General features: G+C 51.6%; 1 protein-coding gene across 1 annotated transcript in view; it reads right to left on the reverse strand.

Annotated features, from left to right (window-relative positions):
* Nucleotides 1-21,207, reverse strand: part of Lrrk1 (leucine rich repeat kinase 1) — a 131,242-nt gene that overhangs the window by 32,643 nt on the left and 77,392 nt on the right. Inside the window, exons 7-20 of the mRNA XM_050149149.1 lie at nucleotides 20,160-20,386; nucleotides 18,038-18,165; nucleotides 17,787-17,950; nucleotides 16,293-16,430; nucleotides 14,029-14,141; nucleotides 12,041-12,117; nucleotides 8,937-9,066; nucleotides 8,199-8,311; nucleotides 7,595-7,809; nucleotides 5,112-5,276; nucleotides 4,403-4,575; nucleotides 3,296-3,416; nucleotides 2,822-2,981; nucleotides 993-1,269 (exon numbers count right to left, since the gene is read on the reverse strand). Of these exons, the coding sequence (XP_050005106.1) occupies nucleotides 993-1,269; nucleotides 2,822-2,981; nucleotides 3,296-3,416; nucleotides 4,403-4,575; nucleotides 5,112-5,276; nucleotides 7,595-7,809; nucleotides 8,199-8,311; nucleotides 8,937-9,066; nucleotides 12,041-12,117; nucleotides 14,029-14,141; nucleotides 16,293-16,430; nucleotides 17,787-17,950; nucleotides 18,038-18,165; nucleotides 20,160-20,386 (2,201 nt within the window). The remainder of the gene's footprint in view (nucleotides 1-992; nucleotides 1,270-2,821; nucleotides 2,982-3,295; nucleotides 3,417-4,402; nucleotides 4,576-5,111; nucleotides 5,277-7,594; nucleotides 7,810-8,198; nucleotides 8,312-8,936; nucleotides 9,067-12,040; nucleotides 12,118-14,028; nucleotides 14,142-16,292; nucleotides 16,431-17,786; nucleotides 17,951-18,037; nucleotides 18,166-20,159; nucleotides 20,387-21,207) is intronic.

The raw sequence follows: 21,207 nt of genomic DNA on the forward strand, positions 1-21,207 counted from the left end.
AAAATGGACTTCAAGAAAGAGACTATTACTTGAAGCAATGAGAGACACTCTATAATGGAACAGCAATAGAACAATTAAAACAGCAAGTTGTCATACATTTCCAGCATCTTTGGGCCTTTCGTAAATAAAATGGGGGATTAAACTTAAGCAGAGCCATGTCAGGATAGTTGAGTTCATACCCAAGGCGGCTACTTAGAGTAGGGGCAGAAGACATACGAGCCATGCCCAGGTGGGTCAGAGTGGGACGGTGAGAGATTTCCCTATGCTGCGGGGAGTGTTGTAGCATTTAAAAGGAAGGAACTGTTTATGGCATTTCTGTTCTGTATTTCCTCACTGCAGCTAGACACTGGGGAGGGAATCTGTAGAAAGTGAAACCCTGGATGAGGGGAGACTACTGTAGATGTCCCCAGGAGAAGTAGAAGATAGCACTCGGGAGGTGGTAGAGTCCCACAGTGGAGGGGTGGACTGAAGCAGACATTAGGGGCAAGGAGACGAATTTGGGGTGGTGCCGATGATGTGCCCAGCGAGATGAGGCAGTAGAGGAAAGAAAGCAGAGGTCTTGGGCATGCTTCCAAGTGTTACTCCAGCCTTCCAGGAGGCAGCGTTGTGGAGGCCCAGGCCTGAGCCTGTTCAACCACTCAACCTTAGTGGACTTGCAAGTACATTCTGAGGCCAGATAACTGACAGGTGTGTCCGCGTCACGGAATGTCCTCACTCATCGCATTACCAAGCCAATGGCTGCCCCAAGGAGAACTGCCCCAAGGAGAACTAACCCCTTTCAATAAGTAGATTCCTTCCAACTGCCTGGAAACAGTAGCCTTGGCATAGATATGGGGTGGTCAACGTGGCGCCTGCTGTGTCTATCCTCCTGCTGACCCAGGCTAAGCACCTGGCCATCCCCTGGAGGTAGCTATCCTGGTGGTGGTAGCCCTGGGCATCAGTGTCCTTGGACCCCATTCCTTTCTTCAGCATATGCCGGGCTATGGCCTCACCTGTCATTGGCAACAGGAAGGGCAATCTCAAACTTGGCCAGGAACTGGAAGTATTGCTCCTCAGTCTGCTGGGTGAAGCCCGTCCCCACCAGCAGCATCCTGAGGTCCTCTGCTCGGATCACCCCATTCTTCGCCACCGACCGTGATCCCTTGATGTTGAAGATCCTCTGCAGGCATTCGGACAGCCAGATGGGGTCCAGGAAGTAGAGGTTCCTCAGGCCGTGGCTCGTGTCTGGGAAGTGCAGCAGGGCTCCTGTTTCTATGAGGAAGCTGATGGCTGCAGGCAGGGAGGGAGGAAGCTGGGTCAGAATCACACAGGGACCAGAAGGGACTCAGTGAGGACCCTGTTCCCAGGAAGAAACCAATACTTCTGGCGTTCCAGGCTCATCAGACAGGGTGGGGCAGCTGGAGCCTGGTGACACACTGTGCTGCTTACCAGTGTCCTGAGCTGATTGAGGGTCAAGCAACTACAAGTAACCCTTGTTATCAGATTAAGTACCTGTGACTTTCACCACTTGATGGTATTTACCTCTGAAGTCCCCAAACAACGCGTGAAGTTCTTTTATAGTTATGCGCAGACACATGCTGAACTGTGAAAAATGCGAGTTGTCCTCTGTGTTCCTACCTGAGCTCTCTCATGCGGTGAATGCCCATCCTATGATCTATCTGTTGCCACGTTTAAATTTTGTGCATCTGGAGCAATTTTGCTGTCTAAAATGACCCTCAAGCACAGGGCTAAGGGAGTGCCTAGTGCGTCTAAGTACAAGACTGATGTATAGAGAGAAACACGGCCTTAGCTTAGCAACGCTAGGCATGAACAAGCGGCCACTGCATGAGCTAACCCATCAATAATACATGATCAATAATACATGTTAAATAATTAACGAGGTATATGTGCTGGCTAGTTCTGATTGTTACCTTGATACAGCCGAGACTCACCTGGGAGAGTCTCAGCTGAGGAAAGATCTAGATCATCCCTAGGCCTACGGGCGTGTCTGTGGGAGATTGTCTCGATTATTAATTGACCTAGCCCATTGTGGGCGGCACCATTCTCTACACAGGGAGTCTTAAAATAGTAATGGAATGAAGAAAGCTAGCAAGAAACTGAGCAGCCAAGGAGCAGGGGTCCGTTTGTTTCTCTCGCCCCTTGACTGTGCGTGCGATGTGACTAGCTGCCAGAGTTCCTGCTTTGACCTCTTCTCAGCGATGGACGATAACCTGGAATTGTAAGACAAGTAAACCCCTTCCTCCCCTATGCTGCTTGGGGTCAGGGTATTTTAACAAGACAACAAAGGAAAGGAAACCGGAACGGTATAGAACAGAGGTGTATCCGAAACAACCAACAGTTATTGACGGCTTCATTGATGACAATGTGAGCAGAGGCAGCAGTGACCTGGTCCCGTTACTTCTCCACAAGCAATGGTTTCCTATCTGCCGAGGCACCACTTGTGGTGACCTTTCAGATGCTAAGCACCATGGCTGTAATTGTTTAACCGCGCTGTTTCCCTGGACTGATGTCCTGGGGGATGGTGACACTGAGGCTGTCCCTGTACGCATCCTCTGCAGAGCAGCTGCCTTGCTCCCTGTCCGAGGAAAGGAGGGGGAGGACAGCGAGGGAGGGAGTGGCAGCAAGGAGAAGTGGAAGGAGGAAGCATGAAGGCCAGTGAACACAGAGTGCTGGCCTGCTGAGCTGAGGCAGGGTACAGGAGGGGCCGTGACATACAGAAGTCTCATAGGGGCCTCACCCTACCCCAATCACGGGCTTTGGACTTCTGCCTGGCCTTCAGGTCCCCCACAACAATGGCCCTGGGTACCCACTCCTGGCTTACCGGACTGCAGGTCCTCGTAGTCTTTGATGTCATTGCCGGGCGTCTGCTCCACCAGCTGCTCCAGCTGCCTGTCCGTCAGATACTGAACTTCATCTCCCAGACTGCGGCGTTGCTGCTCGGCCAGCACGGCCTCCTGTAGGCTGATGTAGCTCCTGGGGATCTGGGTGCAGGCAGGGCAAGGCTGAGGCCCTCAGGTCCAAGGGGTGCTGCCTATATGGACACTCCCCACCACCCTACTGTCTGGTTCTAGGGCCAGAGAATTTGTTTTTTTTTTACGGGATGAGAACAGTAAAATGGAGTCAGAGCATGGTGACAACAGACTTAGTAATGCCAGGACTATTGTGATAGGCCAATGACCCTGCCCTGCTTCCACCTGGAACTCCTGGCTTTAAATACAGACATATATATGCCTTACAGCAAGTGACTGTAGTGGGAAATGGGAGCCTCTGGTCTAACTGAATGAGGGATACGTACCAGCCTGCCGGCGAGTTTCTGACAGCCAATAGTGCTGCCCACGTCCTTCATGTTGCACGTGACGTGGAAAATCAGTTGCCGCAGCCCCTCCTGCCCTTCCAGGTTCTTGCAGGAGATCTCACTGTGTGTGCAAAGACATTGGGGGCTTAATCAACATACCACTTCTTTGTTTGGGGCACTTAGCATCCCTGTTTCCCTGGAGGTTTGTCCCAAATGCCGACGAGTCATTAAAGAGAGACCAGGAAGGTTCTTGGGGATTTGCTCTGTGTATAGCCCTATGTGGGGGTCCTACAATATGTCACCTGGGTCTGTCTTCCCAATATGCTGCGTTCACAGAGGAAGAGTGAGGTACTGGGACTCCCAAGGGTGGTAGCTGGGAAGGAGGCTGTGACTGAACCAGCCAGAACTCCTGGTATTAAAAACCCTTCCAAATCTTTCTTGGGGCACACCAGGAGTCCCCCAAATCTGGCTGCTGCATTCTGAGGCAGATTGACGGGCCATCCTGACCTGAACAACACCTGTACTCACGCCGTCCCTCCCGGAGTGAGGGGATCCTAGAGTAGCCACACCAATGCACGTTCTGCTCTGATCAGGGGGCCTCGTTTCCTTAACTAAGCCTCAGATTCACAGTCCTAAAACACGAGTACCTGAGGCTTGACAATGTGATGGCGACGGACAAGAGGTAAACTGAGTGACACCCCAGAGTGGCTAGTCTTGGCTGCACCAAGCCTGCCCCCCTTCACACTCCCGCAGCTACTTTCAGACTTAACCGCTGCTCTCTGATCTACTTGGGTCTAGTGCAAGGCCTGGGCTATCTGTCTGTCCTCCATCAGTGATATGGAAATACTGTCATGTCCCTTTGTCCCATGGGAGCTGTGTGCTCTTGGTACTGGCCTTGAGGAGAGGAGACCCCAGAAAGGACGCGCAGGTTTGGTGTCTCGAGGCTCCGTCCCTACTCATCTAGAGGACAATGCCCTGCTCTGGGTACCACCCCCTGTTCAGAGGAGCCTGGCTCACCCCCAGGACAAATTCCAGGCGACTTGGGGTCTTGGTGAACAGAGCACACATGGCGGGGGCAGCAGCAAGCCAGAGACAGGCGACACTCACTGCAAGTGTTTGAACGTGATATCCGGGAAGCCCGTGGCTCTGGAGCCTGATGGTGAGCGGCAGAGGGCCAGCACATAGGCCCTCAGCGTCGCTATCCTCTCCACTCGGAATTTGGCTTCGATTAGGTCCAGGTGTGTTCCAACCACTAGCACAACGGCATTTGGGGCCTTGGCCTGTAACAAAGAATCCCACAGCTGAGACCGGTGCTTTTCCCCCCAGATAAAGAGTAGGAAACAGTTTCCTCGGTGTGCAAATGTGCCAACCCTGGACGTTAGTGGCCCACACTCAGCCGCCCTCCGGTGGACTTGAAAGTTATGGGCCAGTTATGAACTGAGATGCCCTATGGCCCACTCCATGCAGCTCAGCCCATGAAGAGGGATGTCTGCTCCTTCTAACCACCTGAGGGAGAGGCCTGTGCCAGGCCAGCGGCACCTTTACCCTGGGAGGCAGTGCTGCCTGCCTTGCATGCATGGGGCTATTAGGTTTCAGGTAAATAAGAAAATAACAAGAACACGGGGCCCTAAGGCCCAGGAGACCTCTTAGTTCTTGGTGTGAAAATCAAGCAAGGCTGTGATTTGGGACCCTCTGGGAGAGCCCTTCAGTAAGAATAGTGTTTCTCCCTTGCACCACCTCCTTGTTCCTAATCCACACCAGAACCCTGGGGTGCTGGGTTCTGAGCACTAGAAGGCCAAGATGGGGGGCTCCTCACCTCGATGTTGAGCAGCCAGAACTGGAGGTTGGCCACGGCTTCCTCCCCCAGTGCCAGGTTCCAGACCACCACATACAGGGCCTTGTCTGTGAAGAAGCACTGGTTGACAGTGGCCATGCTGGCAGGACCCCCAATGTCCCAGACGTTGAACTCCACGGACTCAACCTACTTGAGCAACAAGACACAGAAGGGGAGGCATTTGAGTGACCCACGGGGTAAGCAGACCACAAGAAAATTTACAATTTGGACTGTATCTGGAAAAGACATGGTCATGGAAAAGTTCCAGACTCCAGTGAGTCTAAATTAGCAATCCTGGCAAGGGAAAAGAGGCCAGTGGCCCAAAGGTATTTTCTGGGGGCTTCTCTTTGCTGCTAACAGAGTGGGCATCCAGGGAGATTATGGCCTGTTGTGTTGGTTCCCTTAGGCTCTCTACAGTTGGGAGACATCTGGTGGCAGGAGGGCCCCCACTTTGACATCATGGCTCCCACCCTCTCTGTGCAAGGGCCAAAGGGAGGAGGCATCCCTGAACTTGTGTAGGTCAAAGGTTAACGGCCACCAACAAGGCTGGGAAACCCGCCCTGATGTGAGAATCCAACAACAGGAACCGGGCTGCCAGGAAGATCGTGGAAGCAGTTTCTCTATTACTGCGTGAGCTCAGGGCTGGCCTGGAAGCCAAGGCTGCAGTTAGCTGTAGCCAGCAGGCATTTCCACGAGGCAGCATTTGGCCTCCAGGACATAGACAGCGTGCTGAGCTGGTTTTGTATAAATATGAAAGCAGACAGCTGTTCTCAGCCAGCTGAAGGTCAGCTGCACAGGGCAGGGCGGGATGGGCCTCGGTGCTCACAAGAGCTGCAGCGGCTTTCGAGTGAAGGTGGTTTGGTGCTCTCCACCCCTCGAGCCTGGGCACCCATCCGCTGAAGAACAGCTGGGAGCAAGAGTGACTGAGTCATCCTCAAAACAGCAAAGCCAAGGGGACTGCAGAAAATTCGGGTTATTTTTGAGAACCTTGAGACGTGAGTCAGAGTCCCTCCCTGTCTGTTCTGAGTGGGCCTGGGATTCATTATCTCAGAGTTCTGAGTCCAACAGGCAGGACCCTGCTCTGATTTTTATTTACTTTTGGTGCTTGGGACTGAACTCACGGCCTTGCAATGCTCATCACAAACTGCCCCACCGACGTGCACTTCTTCTAGCCCTAAGGGTCCCGTTCTAGGAGCACCAGCTCCGAGTGTGTTTGCTTACACCCTCGGGAGGCTCCAGTTCTCAAACTGGATTTCCCTGATTTGGAAGAGGGTTTTATATGGAAAAATTCTGCCATCAGACTTAGCTCTCACTGTGCGGGGCTTGGACACAACCTCTCTGCTTTCTACCTCGTAAGCCTTTCTCCACCTCGGATCCTTGACTCAGCCACAGCGAGGCAGAAACACAAACACAGCAGATGAGGAGGACATTGTTCGCACTCAGGGCAAAACCACTTTACGTGCGTTCTATGGTTGGGATGCTCTTACGGTTTGAATCAGAAATGTCTGCTAGGCTTATGTCTTGAACACTTGGTGCCCTGCTGGTGAAGTCTTAGGACATCCTAGAGACCTAGGGAGGGGAGACTTAGACGGGGGAAGTAGGTTACTGGAGGCAGGTCCTCAGGAGTGTATTATCCTGGCCACTTCCTGTCACTCCCTGCTTCCTGTCCCCCACGAAGTGAACAGCCGTTCTCATCACACACATCAACCGTCATGATGCTCGGCTCAACAGAAGGGGCCCAACAACTGTGAAATGAGCCCTGTGGGACCCAGAGCCAAAGCCGTGAGCTCTCCTCTAAGTCATCTCTGACAGTTACTTCGCATTTTGGTCACAGCACATAGACATAACTAACACCAGCACCAGGCGGAGATCCCGCAGGTTCTTTTCTGCTTCAAAAGGTTCCAAGAAAAGTTGATGTCCACCCGCTTGGTCCTGGACGGAAGCGAGGATGACGAACGAGCTGGTGAAGAATCCATTTTAAACAGGGTGTTTGATGGAACTTTCCCAGAGCTTAAATGGAAGCAGGAATCAGGGAGGACAGGACATTGGCTCCAGGCGTACCTTGTCAGCCTCCTCTTAAGGGTGCTGAGAGATGCTGAGGTGCACCTTACTGTCTGCTGTGGTACTTTGCTCTTAACCCAAGGGGAGCCCCACCCTAGCCTGTTTCAATCTAGCCGCCGAGGCCAGCTGAAGCCCGAGCATGTGCTCATTAAGAGTCCCGCAGGGAATCCAGCAGACAGGCAGGGTCAAGAACCACTGGCCCGGAGCCTTGACTTCATTACGCTAGAAAAACTACAAGGCCATGGAAAGAACTGATCTGTCACTCTTGGCAAGAGCTGGTGCAGAGAAGCATAGAACATCTTGGGTCTTGGACTCAGAGTGCCCAGGGTATGGGGGTGGGGTGGGAATGGAGAACAGCCCACAGGGAGCTCCCTCCCGCCCACTTCATGTCCACCATCCTTCACCTTGGCTTTGGAGCCTGCTGGTCTCTGGAGCTCCCACTTGGTGGTCCTGATGGTGGCCTCGCTGTGTGCCACCTGAGGGGCCTTCCCAGTCTGTAAGATCTCCAGGAGGGTGGACTTGCCCTGGCGTGGGGGGCCCACGAGGATCATCTTCATCAGCTTACACTTCTCGGCTTTGCGCAGCTGGGCTCGCAGGAAGGAGAGTGTAGCTTTGGGGCCTGTGAGAAATCAGAAGAGGGGACCTTAGATGATACACAACAGGGATGAACTCACAGTTCTCAGGAGGCCCGATTCCATCCTAATTTCTATGTGGTCCAAGGGAAGGTGTGGAATCTGGGAGCAAGGAGGGATGATAATAACTATCCCCAAAATTAAATGTGACAGTCAGGAGTGAAGGACAATGTCCTTGCTGCCCCAGTTGGCTACTTTCCTACCTAGCCATTCCGAGTCTTATCACTGCTGGTGGCTACTGTGCTGGGGCCAGTTTCATAGCCTCTTCCCAAACTCTGAGGCTGGAGTTGGGCCCCACTAGCTCCATCCTTCAAATCTACCAAGGGAACCTGAGTCATCTTTCCAAGGCAGTGATCAGAACAGGAAAAGGTCCTACCTTCTTTCCTGACCTCAGCAGGCACATTGCTGATGTTCAGATCTTCAATGTCCAGCTGCCAGAGGTTTCCCAGCTGGCCCAACTCAGGAGGGAGCTCTCGGAGGCCAGGATTGCTGTAGCAGACAAGTCACGGTGAGAGAACAAAACCGTGTGAACACACGGGCCTACAGCTTTCACAGCCCTCCACGGTCTGCAGGGGCCGTTGCCGAGTTCTATTCCAAGCCGTGTGCCTTGGGCCTTATTCCTATATTCCATTTAGACACTAAGCCCGTTACACCCCTGCATCAGCAGTAGTGGGAACATCAGTTCTGTCTCCTGTGAGTCTCTACAGCTTCAAACTGAGTCCCCGCCCACAACGACTCTCTCTTTTACTAAGGACACCACCATCAAAATTGCCACTACTTCCTTTTGTAAAGGTTCTTCATTTTCAACCGTAATGCAACACTTTCTACGGCGCTCAAGTTTTATCTGCTGCTTAATCCCCTGACAGGAGCCGGTATGCAGTGAAGTTCAGTGCATAAAGGGGTCAGGGACACAGATTTCCTCTTCACTGTCCCCCGGCCAAGCAACAAACTGTGGCCACTCACTCATCTTCCTGCCTCCACTTTCCACATCACATCCAACCGGAAAGCTGGGCTAGGCTTCTCAGTAAGCGGATGGTCCCCCTGCTGCCTGGTCCCTCGCGCTGTGAGCGAGGACTTCTTCACTGGGCTGCACCTGCCCTCAACATGCACTTACTTGCCCAAGTAGAGCTCTGATAAGTTCTTCAGCAGGCAGACCGACGGAGGGACTGCGTCCAGATGATTCTCATTCAGACAAAGGACCTCCAAAGATTCACTCAGGAAAGCTGGGAACTCCAGCATGCATGCTGCCAATGAAAGGCAAAAGACGCCATGCTTCTGAGCTGTCCTAGACAACTGCCATTTCTGCAGAGCATGCTGGGAAACCCACAGAGCTCATCTCCCTGACCTATCAGTTCTAATTCTACAGCCATCCTGCGTGCAGTCGTGACAAAGACGTAAGGACGGGGACACTCAGTGACATGTTGCTTGCAATAGCAAAGGAGAGTGGCCTAGCCTCCATTGTTAATGTCTGCAGGGGATTTGCTAAACAACAGAATAATGCCCAATGATTACAAAGCATGGTGCAGGTTACATGTATGTAACATGATAGCTTCTGGAGAATTGGAAAAGCCAGGTGCAGAACTATGTCCCTAAAGGGGCTTGTTACCATGACAGAAAATACCTGCAGATATACACACGCGTACTAACCCTTCACGTGAGTGTTACAGGCATGCGCGCGCACACCACACACATGCACACACACATATATGTGTGTATGCCACACCAACTCATAGTCACGTCTAGAGAAGAACTTACTAGAAAGCTAAATCCTCATTTTGTTTTAAAATATACAGCATTAGCTCTTCAACGAAAGAAAAAGCTAATCAACAAAGAAACACATTAGGAGGCAAGTTTTTTTTTGTTTTTTTTTTTTGTTTTTTTTTTTGTTTTTTTTTTTTTTTTGTAACTGTTGCTTAAGATGTTACTCTCTGGAAAACCAGTCAACTCTTTAGTATTCAAGTAAGTTCATTCATGAGGCTAATTATGAGATTACCATTAAGATCACGTCACATTTGCTGTTTCCACAGCACCCGAGGCTTTGTGCAGAGAAAGAATCTCACACAAAGCCTGGAAACACATTAATGAGATTCAGGGGTTTAGACTACAGCAGGATCTCTGAGGAACCTTTCTCCTCTCCCCATCCCCTACCCCCACAAGCAGGGAGAACGGACAGGATATCCCACTGGGAAGCAGGGAATCCAAGATGCTCAGGCTGTCTTAAAGCTCCCTGGTAGGACTGCCAGCCACGGAGATGTAGCCGATAGAGAAGGGGCGACATTCTTGTGTGAGGCTGAAATCGTGTTCAGTTACCTAGATACCACCACTTCCCTCAGCACCGGCATCTCTCCATGCATGGAGCAGCAGAACTGATGACCATGAGGTAACCTGGCCTCAGAGAACATTCTGGGGGAGACGATGCCAGACTCTAAGATGAGTGTTAAGAAAACCCTGCCCAGCTCTCTGCACTGTGGGCAGGATTCACTGCAGCTGTGGAAACAATGTTGCAACAAGCTTGCCAAGGCGACTTTGTTCTACCCTTCGTTCTGTAGAAAGATGTTCAAAAGCGCTTTCTTTTCCCTTTTGGTGAAATGGCTTCACATTTTCCTGGAGGGCGTCTAGCAGGGGAAAGGTGTGCTTTTTTGCCCACGGAGGGAAGTGAAGAGAACCCTGAGCAGCTGGCTGTGGGGCAGGCCGAGCCTGGTGTTTATGAAGGCTCCTTAAGTGACGGATGAGGGGAATAAGGAGCCACAGCTCGGGCCGGCAGCACCTGTCACACCCCCAGCCAAGTGCTAAAAACTGTGGAAACTGGGTTGGGAGAACACAGCTAGAGGTATTTATGAACTGCTATTTATTCATTAATAATTTATGACTCCACGCGTCTGAATTTTACCGTAAAAAACGGTCATCCAAATTATTTTTGGACACGGCATCTGCACAAATAGGACTGCACGAATGTACGGAAACCTCCCTGGAAGCTCACTGTCCAGCCACAAACAAGCTGTCTTTTATAGATAATTCTTTACCCCAGGTCAACCGCCCTGAGAGAAGAACCCTACTGGGGAACAGGGCTGGCAAGGGCATCTTGCCTACGCTTCACTCACGGGTGGCCCTCACAATCCCAGATGCAAAACCCAGGAGGCCTTTGTCATCTCTCAGTGCCACGATGCATCCTGCCAGCGGGTCTCTGAAGCTGTGGCCTTCTCATCTGGCTACTAGGTCACTCTGGTGACTTCTCACTGTGCAGCCTGACCTTCCTATGAGCACTTTCTACGGGCTGGGCCTAGCCCCGGTAAGCAACTGGTCTACCTTCCAGTGCCATCGCCTTGGTCCCCAAAAGGATCTCACATGCTTGAACAGAAGGCAGAGCACACAAGTGGCCTCCAGCAAGTCACTCAAGTGGCCAAGACTGTTCCCAGCCTATGGTCTTGTCCATTGTCCCACTTGGCACGAGGGAGAATATGGTATTCGTTTCTCTTTCTTTCCAAGTGAAACCCTTCTGTCTGTACTCAATGTCCCGAAGCTGAGGGGCCTTCATTTGAAAAGGGACCAGCTGGACTGAGGGATGGCTTAGTGGCAGGGTGCTTGCCCAGCATGCCCAAAGTTTTGGGTCCTATACTCCAAAGCAGAAGAACATAAAACAGAAAGGCCCAATTATGAACATTCATAAACTGTATTTCCCTATTAGCACGGCAACAGGTCTCTGTATCTGTCTCTTGGCTGTCTGGTGACGGCGGCAGATTTAGCAGGTGTGTGGCATTCTGGCAGGTTAGCAAGGTAGAAAGCCTGATTCCCTTACACGACCATGGGTGCACCCTGAAATGGCTTCCAGCCCCTAGAACAGCGAGTAGGGAAGAAGCATCTATTGTATTAGCCACTGGTCTGTGATGATTGAGGTACACGGGGAGCCTTGGTTTCCTCATGTGCAACACAGATGGCGTTGCCTATCTCCCATGAGGACTGAGACCCTTGTGCCTGTAGTTTAGGGCGGCTCTCTGTATGCGGTAGATAGCTGGCTAGTAGCATGGCTTGGGCTCCACGTGGGGATGCAGGGCCGCAGGCACGCACCCAATTAACATGTTAACATCATTTACTTCCTGGCAGACCTCTGACATTCCAACTGGGAAAGGGAAGGAAAATCCCAGCATCTGACAGGGATACAAGGCTACCTTGCCTTGACTCCTCTCTAGGATCCCACGGTTTCACCAGCCCAGCACACACCTGACTCAGTTCCAGAACGCTGGCGCCCTCTGGTGGTAAACAGGGAGATCCGCTTTGTTTTAAGCCCATCTTCGTTTCTGTGGAGGGGGAAAAGAATCCTCAGAAAGTTGAGGTCAGCATGTCAACAAGGTGGAGTCTATTAGCTCTGACTATATAACACAGAACTATGGTGCGTGGCATTCTGGAAGGTTCTATGAGGGAGTTTGGGGGTCTTCTAGAAGGAGCAATTGGAAAGGATCATCTAACCGTGACGACCATTAGTCTAGCATTCTCAGACTTTCCAGCTTCAAGCAGGTGCAAGCACTTCTGTAGGGGGCATTCTGTTGGCTGCACACTGTCCACTGTCTACTGTCCCCAAGGAAGCTGCCTTTGGGTGTGCGCTCTGCTGAGATGTTTCAGGGTAACCTCCAGCCAACGACCCTAAGGGCCTGCTCTCTCCAGGGCTGTCGTCAACCTTTAACCTTTTATTCCACTTATGAGCACATTAATGGTTGGATTTATAGTTGGGTTTATTAGTTGGTAAGGATTTATAGGCTTCTAGTCTAGGCTGAAGTGAGACATGTTTAGCAGTGTGTAAGATCAGATGGACGGTCCCGCTCACGGGCTGCACGATGTCCCCTGGAGTCCCTATCTCAGGATTTTGGGAATCTGGAATGCATATTGAGACTCTGTTGTGTATGTACCCTACTTCCACCAAACGGGAACATTCCCTCCTGGAGGGGAGAGGAAACTTCTAAGATACAGGAAGCTTGGGAGAGTCATACCGTTCACAAGCCCCAGCCCTCACAGATTGTATAATAAGTCACAGCTGCCGTGGAAAGAGGAGACTGATGGAGCTGCCTGTAAGGTGGGCAGGATGCAGCTTTCGGGAGATGACACCTATGCTTGGGGGTGAGACAGTGCTGCTGAGTCACCTAGGGTCCCCAAAGTAGCCCCGATATCGATACTTGGGTAGGATTGCTTCTGTGGTCTGGTATCAGTATCCCGTGTGGAGGAAAGATGTTTGGTCCTTTCTCACCAGAAAAGGTCACACAGTAATTTCTCCATCCAAAAGTTTAAATCCAGATGCCTCCCAAAGCCTGGCCGTGTGAACACCCAGTGTAGTGTATCGAAAGGAGAACATTCCAGACCTGACCTCAGAGCTATGTCAGTCAAAGCTCAGGTGTGCTAAAAATGTAGCATGAAATTGCCCTTGGACCGCGTGGATGGGGCCGTGTGACACACACGTAAGCCCTGTGTTTAGTTTAAATCCCAACCCAGGATATCTGGGATGTATACAAATACTCAAAAAACCCCAAAGACATCGAAAATCTGAAACCCTTCTGATCCCAAGCATTTTGGAAAAAGAAAAAAAAAAAGGACACTTGAAAGGTAGGGTCTTTAAAGAAGTGATGGCGTTGACACGCTCATTAGGACGGACCCTCGTCTAACATGGCTGGTGCCCATAAGCTAACAGCAAAGAGGACAATGATGAAGATGTTCAGGGATGGCCACTTTAACAGGCCTCTCAGGAGGCAGCAGATACCATGATGCCTTGCTCATTAATGGTGAGCAACTATTTTGTCCCAGAAGACCTTCACTCCTACCTGAGTGGGATACAGCAGCCTGGGACTCAGCCATCTCCTGCTCAACTGCAGGACAACATACAACTGGGGGCATGGGGACCCCTATCTGTGGTTCTATATACACTCGGGGTAAAGGAGCCCCCTGCTGGTAGACTGTGGGGCCACTGGATGTATCCCTACTGCTTGTACTGGCTTTTTGGAACCCATTCTCTTTGGAGGGAGACCTTGCTCAGCCTAGATATAGTGCGAAGGGCCGTGGTTCTTTCTCAAGGCAATGTGCTAGACTTTGTTGACTCTCCATGGGAAGAGGAGTGGATGGGGTGTGGGGTGTGGGAACATGAAGGGGACGGAAGGAGGGGAGGGACTGGTATGTAAAACGAGAAAAGATTTTTTTTTTAATTAAAAAAGAAGTCCCCTGCTTACTTGCCAAGTTGGTTTCTGGAGAGGTCCAGGGTCTTGAGTTGTTGGCAGGTCCACTTCTCTTGAGGTGGCAACGACAACAGCTGGTTTCCCTGTAACCTCAAGAACATGAGGGCCTGAGGAGGGAGGAGAGAGGAAAGAATAATGTCAGCCATGAAAGGGAGGAGAAAGAACGAGAAGTCAGTCTGCTCTCCGTCAACACGCAGCCAGCCAATCACAGCCTCTTTCTCTTTACAAAACTGCCCAAATAGTTTCGAGCAGAGAAGATGAGCAACGCATTTAGACTTTCCCTCAAGGTCAATGAGAACCGCACAATAGAAGGGGTCTAAGCACATCCTGAGGTCACAGGTTCTTAAGAGTCATGGTTAGTGGGTACCTGCCTGCAGTACACAGGGTACCACTGGATGTCGTGTGATGCTGGCTACCTGCTACCTCTTGGTGACTTCCCCCTTGGGTGGTCCTCAGAGAGAGGCAACAAGACCATCGGTGGTCTGCCTTAGCCACCACCTCAGAGGTCCAGCATGGGCTCTTTGGGGTTTCCACAAGGCAGTTCATCCCTGTGCCTTGCTGTATGCAGGCCCACTGGGCCCATACTCACTTGGAGGATGTCTTTCTTTAGTGACAGCTGCAGAGAAACACCTTGGCTCTTCTCGATGACATTATCCTTGGTCCACCTACAACCACGTGGCCCAAGAGGGCCACCACACACTGCTGGACCACATTGGGTCCTCCACATGTTTTGTTTCTCCTTTGCTGAAGGGCTGATGCCATGGCCCACTCTTAAAACCAGGAGGGTTGTCAGCCTCTGCATTTCTAGGAAAGCCTCCCCAAGTGACTAGCCCAGGGCTTGGGCTGAATTGTGAAAGCCTGCCCAATCCCCAATCTGGAGACAAGGGAAAAACAGCAATGCCGCAGAACACAGGGTGAGATTCCACGAGGCTCTGTCCTTTCCTGCTAGCCGAGCTATACTGCAAGGTGTTGGTGTGAGGGATGGATTCAGAACAGGGAGGTGGTGAATCGTAAGAATCCCTGTGGGGTTCCAGTGACATTGACCTGGGTTCTAGTCAGCTGCGCTCTCATTTCCCCAGCTGTGAATACATGTGAGTCCCTTTCTATGTCCCATGCTTGCTTACGGGTCTATAACTTGATAGCCCCTCTTTCAGATATATGCATGTTGAAGGGACCCTTGATGTCTTCTGGCATTCTGCATGATCTGAGCAGCCGGCCTAGGAAGAGTAGGGGCTGCACGTGTGTGTTCAAACATAGTCACCTTTTCCCAGGTAATGTGGCCTGTGGCTCCACCATGAGGTCCTCCAGGGAGTGCCCTAATGCTGTTGGTGACCAGTTAGCAATCCCTTGTTCTGGGATTAACCCAGGGCCTCCCAGCCTGCCTGAAGACCCTGTATAGGCAGCTGGGGAGCACTGCAGGTAGAGACTCCTCCTGGAGTTTGTGGTGCGCAGTGGGGTCTTTAGGAGTGGGGGAGACAGTGCCAGGGGCAGAGAGAGTCAAAGCTTCAATGTGAAGCCAGGGGCTGTAGCTCAGCGGTACAGAGTGCTTTCGAGCTATGCATGAGGCTCCCAGGACAACCAAAAGCCAGACAAAAGTTCCATAATAAAATCAAGCCCTGGGGGTTGCTCTTTTGGATCTGGAACACTCCCTGAAGAAGGTCCATGGGTTAAACAAACAAACAATAAAGGTGGACACTATGTCCCTCAGAGCTATTGGGAGGCGGTGGACCCTTTAGAGCCCAGGCCTGACGGGAGGTGTTCCACTCACTGCTGGAGCATCCTTGAGGAGGGTATTGGGGCTGCACCTCTTCTGTTTCCCCTTTAGTCCAAGTCCTGACTGAGAGGTGAAGAGCTTTGCTCTCCCACAGTGAATTGCTTCACCACAGGCCCCCCAAAGCACCGGCTGGTTCCGTGGTGGCTGTGTCTATGGACCGACACCTCCCAAACCTTGAGCCAAGACAAGCCCCTTTCACGTTTAAGTTGGTTATCTCAAGGTGTTTGTTATAGTAATGGGAAGTGACGAGCACAGGGGGACAGACCCTCCCCCAACACAGCTGGCTCCATGGTGACCGTTCCCCTCGCGTCCCTCCCTTTGCTCAAGACCGCGCATGTTTTTGATAGGCGAACTCATCCCTCATCACTTTTTTTTTTTCTTATGTGCTTCACAAACTTAGAAACAGCACAGAGATTCCCTGCGGCCCAGAGTGATTTTTCTTACCCACGCTGACAATGAGGAATGTAGCCGTGACTGTACTCACGTCAAGTTGGAAAAGCCCCAGGGGCACCTCTTTCAGAGCGTTCTCGGAGAAATCCACATCCTTGAGGTGGTTTTTCCAGAAGACAGCCATTTTGTCTGGCAGCGACTCCAGGGCGTTTCTGGAAGCTTTGCAACACCTCTAGGCGTTTGAGGAGAGAGGGAGAACAGTAAGTAGCTTTCCAAGTGTGGCGCGGCCTAGACGTCGGCTTGTCAATTCGATGTCAGAAATGAGGCTATCAGGCGGGGCTCTGGGATCACGGTGCAGGGTGAGGGGAAGGCTTCAAGGGAGCAGGAATAGAGTTTTTTTTGGGGGGAGACAGAGGTAGCTCATAGTTTCCCCCCCTTCGTTGTCCTGGGAAATAACAGGCTGATTCAGAGCCTTGCTCTCGGGAGACACTGTTTTCCCCACACATATGGTCAGACGAGAAATGCTGGAGGATTTCCTGGTTGGAAACCAACGGCAACAAAGCACAAATATTCCTTATGTTTTTCATCTGCTTCGACTAGCCAGCTTCCCAAGGAAAAAGAACCTCATTTAGTCTGCAGCACTGGGACTGCGACTCCTGCTTCTTCTCATTTCTTAATGCACCAAAGAACTGCACCCCCCTTTGGCATTTGTGTTTGAATGTATGACGTATCAGGTTTGTGTGCGCATACACAGACGTGGAGAGGTCAAAGGCTAATGCTGGTGTCTTCTCCAGTAGCTCTCCGTCTTTCTTTCTTTCTTTTTTTTTTTTTTAACTTTTGAGACTGGGTCTCTTACTGAAGCTGGAGCTCATCAGTTGCCTAACCTGGCTGCCCAGCTAACTCCAGGGACCCTCATAGCCCCACTTCTGCTTGCTGGGATTACAGGCACATGCTGCCTTGCCTGGATTTTTAGAAAACGCATGTGACACATGATCTGTATATATGTGTGCTCACATGTATGAATGCAGGCATGTATACACGTGTGTGCATGTGAAGACCAGGGATTGACGGCAGGTGTCTTCTTAGATTGCTCTTCATCTTATATACTGAGGCAGGATCTCTCACTTGAACCTATCAGAGTTCAGAAATATAATTGGTCTAGCGGGCTGGCTTGCCCCGGAGAGCCTGTCTTTGTTTCTTGGTGCTGGGAACCTAAACTCAGCCCATTATGCCTGCAAGCCAAGCACTTTCCCATCTCTCCAGACCCACATATGACTTCTTTTTTTAAAAAATGTGGATTCTTGGGGATCCAATTCAAGTCCTCATGTTTGTGTGGCAGGGACTTTACCAAACGAGCCAGCTCCTCATCCCTTGTCTCACCCTGCATTAGGGTGCGAGCTGCTGCCGTACAGAACTCTGTAGTGGCTACTGTGCACCCCGAAATCCAGACCCAGGGGGACTGGCTTAGAGCTGTTCCTGCTGAGGACACAGCCTGACTGAGCGCTGTGGGCCGAGTGACACTCGTGACACACAGCGAGGGTGTGTGGAAATGCCAAACAGACTCAACTGTGGCTTTTCTGATACGAACCAAAGGGCAGGACCAGGGATCGGGAAAGTTCTTCAGGTTGTTTCTGGAGACGTTCAGATAGCTGAGCGACTTGAAGGAGTGCATGAAGAGGGCGGGGAGCTCGGTCAGCCTGTTGTCAGCCAGGTCGAGTTCCTGCAGCTTCCGCAGGCCGATCCAGTTAGTAGCTGCGAGGGAAAGAGAGTGACTGTCACAAGTGTCCCAGTCGGCACGAAAGCGGCCAATGCTACGGCCTCATCAAAGCAGGCTCATACCATTTTCTTCTTCGAACAAGCGCTCCAGGTAATTCCTGGATGCAATCAGCTTTTGAAGTTTTGAGAGGTGCAAGAATCCAGGCGGAAGGTGGGACAGCTTGTTGCTGGAGATGTCGATTTCCAGTAACCTGGGGCCAGGGAGAAGGGAGTTAGGGTACCACAAGAGTACTTAAAGATCTCTCTGTAGGCAAGGTGCCTGCTCCCTGTCTGTGCACACAGTTTAAGAACCAAGAGGGAACCTTGGCTCCTTATGTATTTGGTGAATTGTTACAACAATAGACTCTGACTGGTGGGTCCTGGTTCTTCTGAACACTCAGGGATTAAAACTGTTGCCCACATGGAAGGGAACGATGCTCTGGGGATGCTCTTTGGCCACAGAGCCACCTGCTGCAGCTTTCGGGTCCACCCACCTGACCCAGGTTAAGGAGTCTGCTCAGGTAACACTTGCTCTTTACACTTTTGGTTTGTAAAACTCATTTGTGAGTCTCGAGGACTAACCTCCAGCTTTTTTCCAACATCCTTGTCTCTCACAACATTTAAACTCCCATTTTTTTTTAAATTCCATGTATTGACTATGTGTATGCATTTGCTCATGTGAACCAGTGAGCCATGACCTCCACCCAGGTGGAAGTCAGAGGACAACTTTCAGGAGTTAGTTGTCTCTGGCCAGTATGTAGCTTCTGGGACACCAGGCTTGACAGCAAGCGTCTTTACCCATTGCTCCATCTCCAGCCCCAGCCTTAGCTTTTGTAGTCAGCTCAGTCCCTTCTGCAATGGAGCCTTGTTCACACACATCCTCGAGAACTTCAAGTACAGTCCTGTGATGGTTCATCATGATGGCCAAAACCTGACTAGAAACAAACTTCTGGGCATGTCTGGGAGGGATTATCTAGATTAGGTGAGTTGAGGTGGAAGGGCCACCTTGAACGTGTGTGGCACCATGCTATGGGTGGGGTCCTAGGCTGAGTACCAAGAGGTAGGTAGTGATTGCTCTCTGTTTCCCAACTACAGGGCAGTGTGACCAGCCACAGCTGCAGTGTGACCAGCCACAGCTGCAGTGTGACCAGCCACTGTTTGCAGTGTGACCAGCCACTGTTTGCAGTGTGACCAGCCACAGCTGCAGTGTGACCAGCCATAGCTGCAGTGTGACCAGCCACAGCTGCAGTGTGACCAGCCACTGTTTGCAGTGTGATCAGCCACAGCTGCAGTGTGGCCAGCCACTGTTTGCAGTGTGACCAGCCACAGCTGCAGTGTGACCAGCCACTGTTTGCAGTGTGACCAGCCACTGTTTGCAGTGTGACCAGCCACAGCTGCAGTGTGACCAGCCACTGTTTGCAGTGTGACCAGCCACAGCTGCAGTGTGACCAGCCACAGCTGCAGTGTGACCAGCCACAGCTGCAGTGTGACCAGCCACTGTTTGCAGTGTGACCAGCCACTGTTTGCAGTGTGACCAGCCACAGCTGCAGTGTGACCAGCCACAGCTGCAGTGTGACCAGCCATAGCTGCAGTGTGACTAGCCAGCCACCTCTGACCCAGCAGCAGTGCCTTTCCCACCACAATGGACTGTCTCCTTTAAACTGTGGGTCAGGATAACCCCTTCCTTGTTTAAGCTGTCAGGGTGTTTAGTCATAGCAATGAGAAAAGTTTTCATAGGCTGTCCTTCCCCTCCCATGCCACCTCAGGGCTCAGGACTCTAGGGAAACACAGGCAGTGACCCAGTGACCAGTGTTCATGTGCGGCCAGATTTCCAGAGTTGACCCTTCCCTCAGGTCTGCTCAGTTTTTTTTTCTGGGAGGCGGGACAAACCCCTCTACCATCCCAGGAAATGTCTAGCCACTCTACTGTGTAGGGCACAGCTGGGTATTTTAAACAGACAGCCTTGCACGACTGTGATGAGCTGTGACTCCTTAGCCCAGACCACCTGTTCAAACCGCTCTGGCTCATCAGGCACCAGAGGCCATGATGCCTTGCTCTTGTGAGCTTGTGTCAGAGAGAGTAGGCCTCTCACTACCGCCACAAGCTCGCTTCCCAAAACACCGAATTCAATCAAGGAACCTGCACGGGAGGGTGGCTCCGACAGGGGGGTACGGAGGGAGGGCCCTGTCCGCACTCCTGGGCCCACCTGGAGCAGATGATTTCGTCGGATGACTGCACGCAGGGCAGCTCCCCCAGGTGGTTGTCTGAGAGGTTCAGCTTCTTCAGGTTGATGAGTCCCCACGGGATGATGGAGGGGAGCGAAGGCAGGCAGTTGGCCGAGAGGTCGAGCTCTGTGATCTGACAGGAGATGTCTAAGAGCCAGTCGAGGTCCACCCAGGGCAACCGAAGACGGGACCACTTCACACAAAGTGCCTGGGGTTTGGACAGGAAGGAAGGGCAGGTGAGGATGGTGAGTCTGAGCCCAAGGTGAGCCTGCGATACATGCTCCCTTGAGGCTGTGTGCCCACGCCAACTGGAGCCCTGTCCTGAGATGCTGGCCCAGAGCCAACCCCTGAGATCTTCTCACAGGGGTGCAGCAAAGCAGCAATGGCTTGTGGGTACAAAGGAAGCCCACCAAGGCTTGAAGGGCCTCCTCTCAGACAGGGTCCTAACACGGTCTACAACCTCTTTTCCCGACTCACTTTGTGTGATGGAGGCAGCCACTGCCTGCACTGTGCCAGGCCACACTTTGGACTGGCTGCCTCCAGATTAAAGGTCACACGGAATGGGAATCTGGAACAATGGCCCATAGCCCAAAGCAAGAAACCAACTCCCTTAGCAAATAGCCCAGGAAGTCAAATCACCAGTGACAGCTACAGTAGCAACTTAGTGAGCTCGCTGCTTTCTTCTGTAACAGTCAGACCAGGACTATATTGGTAACAGTCAGCTTCCCTAATTTTTGGCTCTGCTTTGAATTCAGTTCAACCAGAGAAAGTTAAACATGGCTCCTCCTACAGAATGATACATAGGATAAACATGGCCCTCCTCAGATACACAGGATAAACATGGCCCCTCCACAGATACACAGGATAAACATGGCCCCTCCACAGATACACAGGATAAACATGGCCCCTCCACAGACACACAGGATAAACATGGCCCTCCACAGATACACAGGATAAACATGGCCCCTCCACAGATACACAGGATAAACATGGCCCCTCCACAGATACACAGGATAAACATGGCCCTTC

The sequence above is a fragment of the Alexandromys fortis genome, unplaced genomic scaffold (assembly GCF_014885135.2).
Source record: "Alexandromys fortis isolate MF-2015 unplaced genomic scaffold, M_Fortis_MF-2015_v1.1 scaffold_67, whole genome shotgun sequence".
Classification (NCBI taxonomy): domain Eukaryota; kingdom Metazoa; phylum Chordata; class Mammalia; order Rodentia; family Cricetidae; genus Alexandromys; species Alexandromys fortis.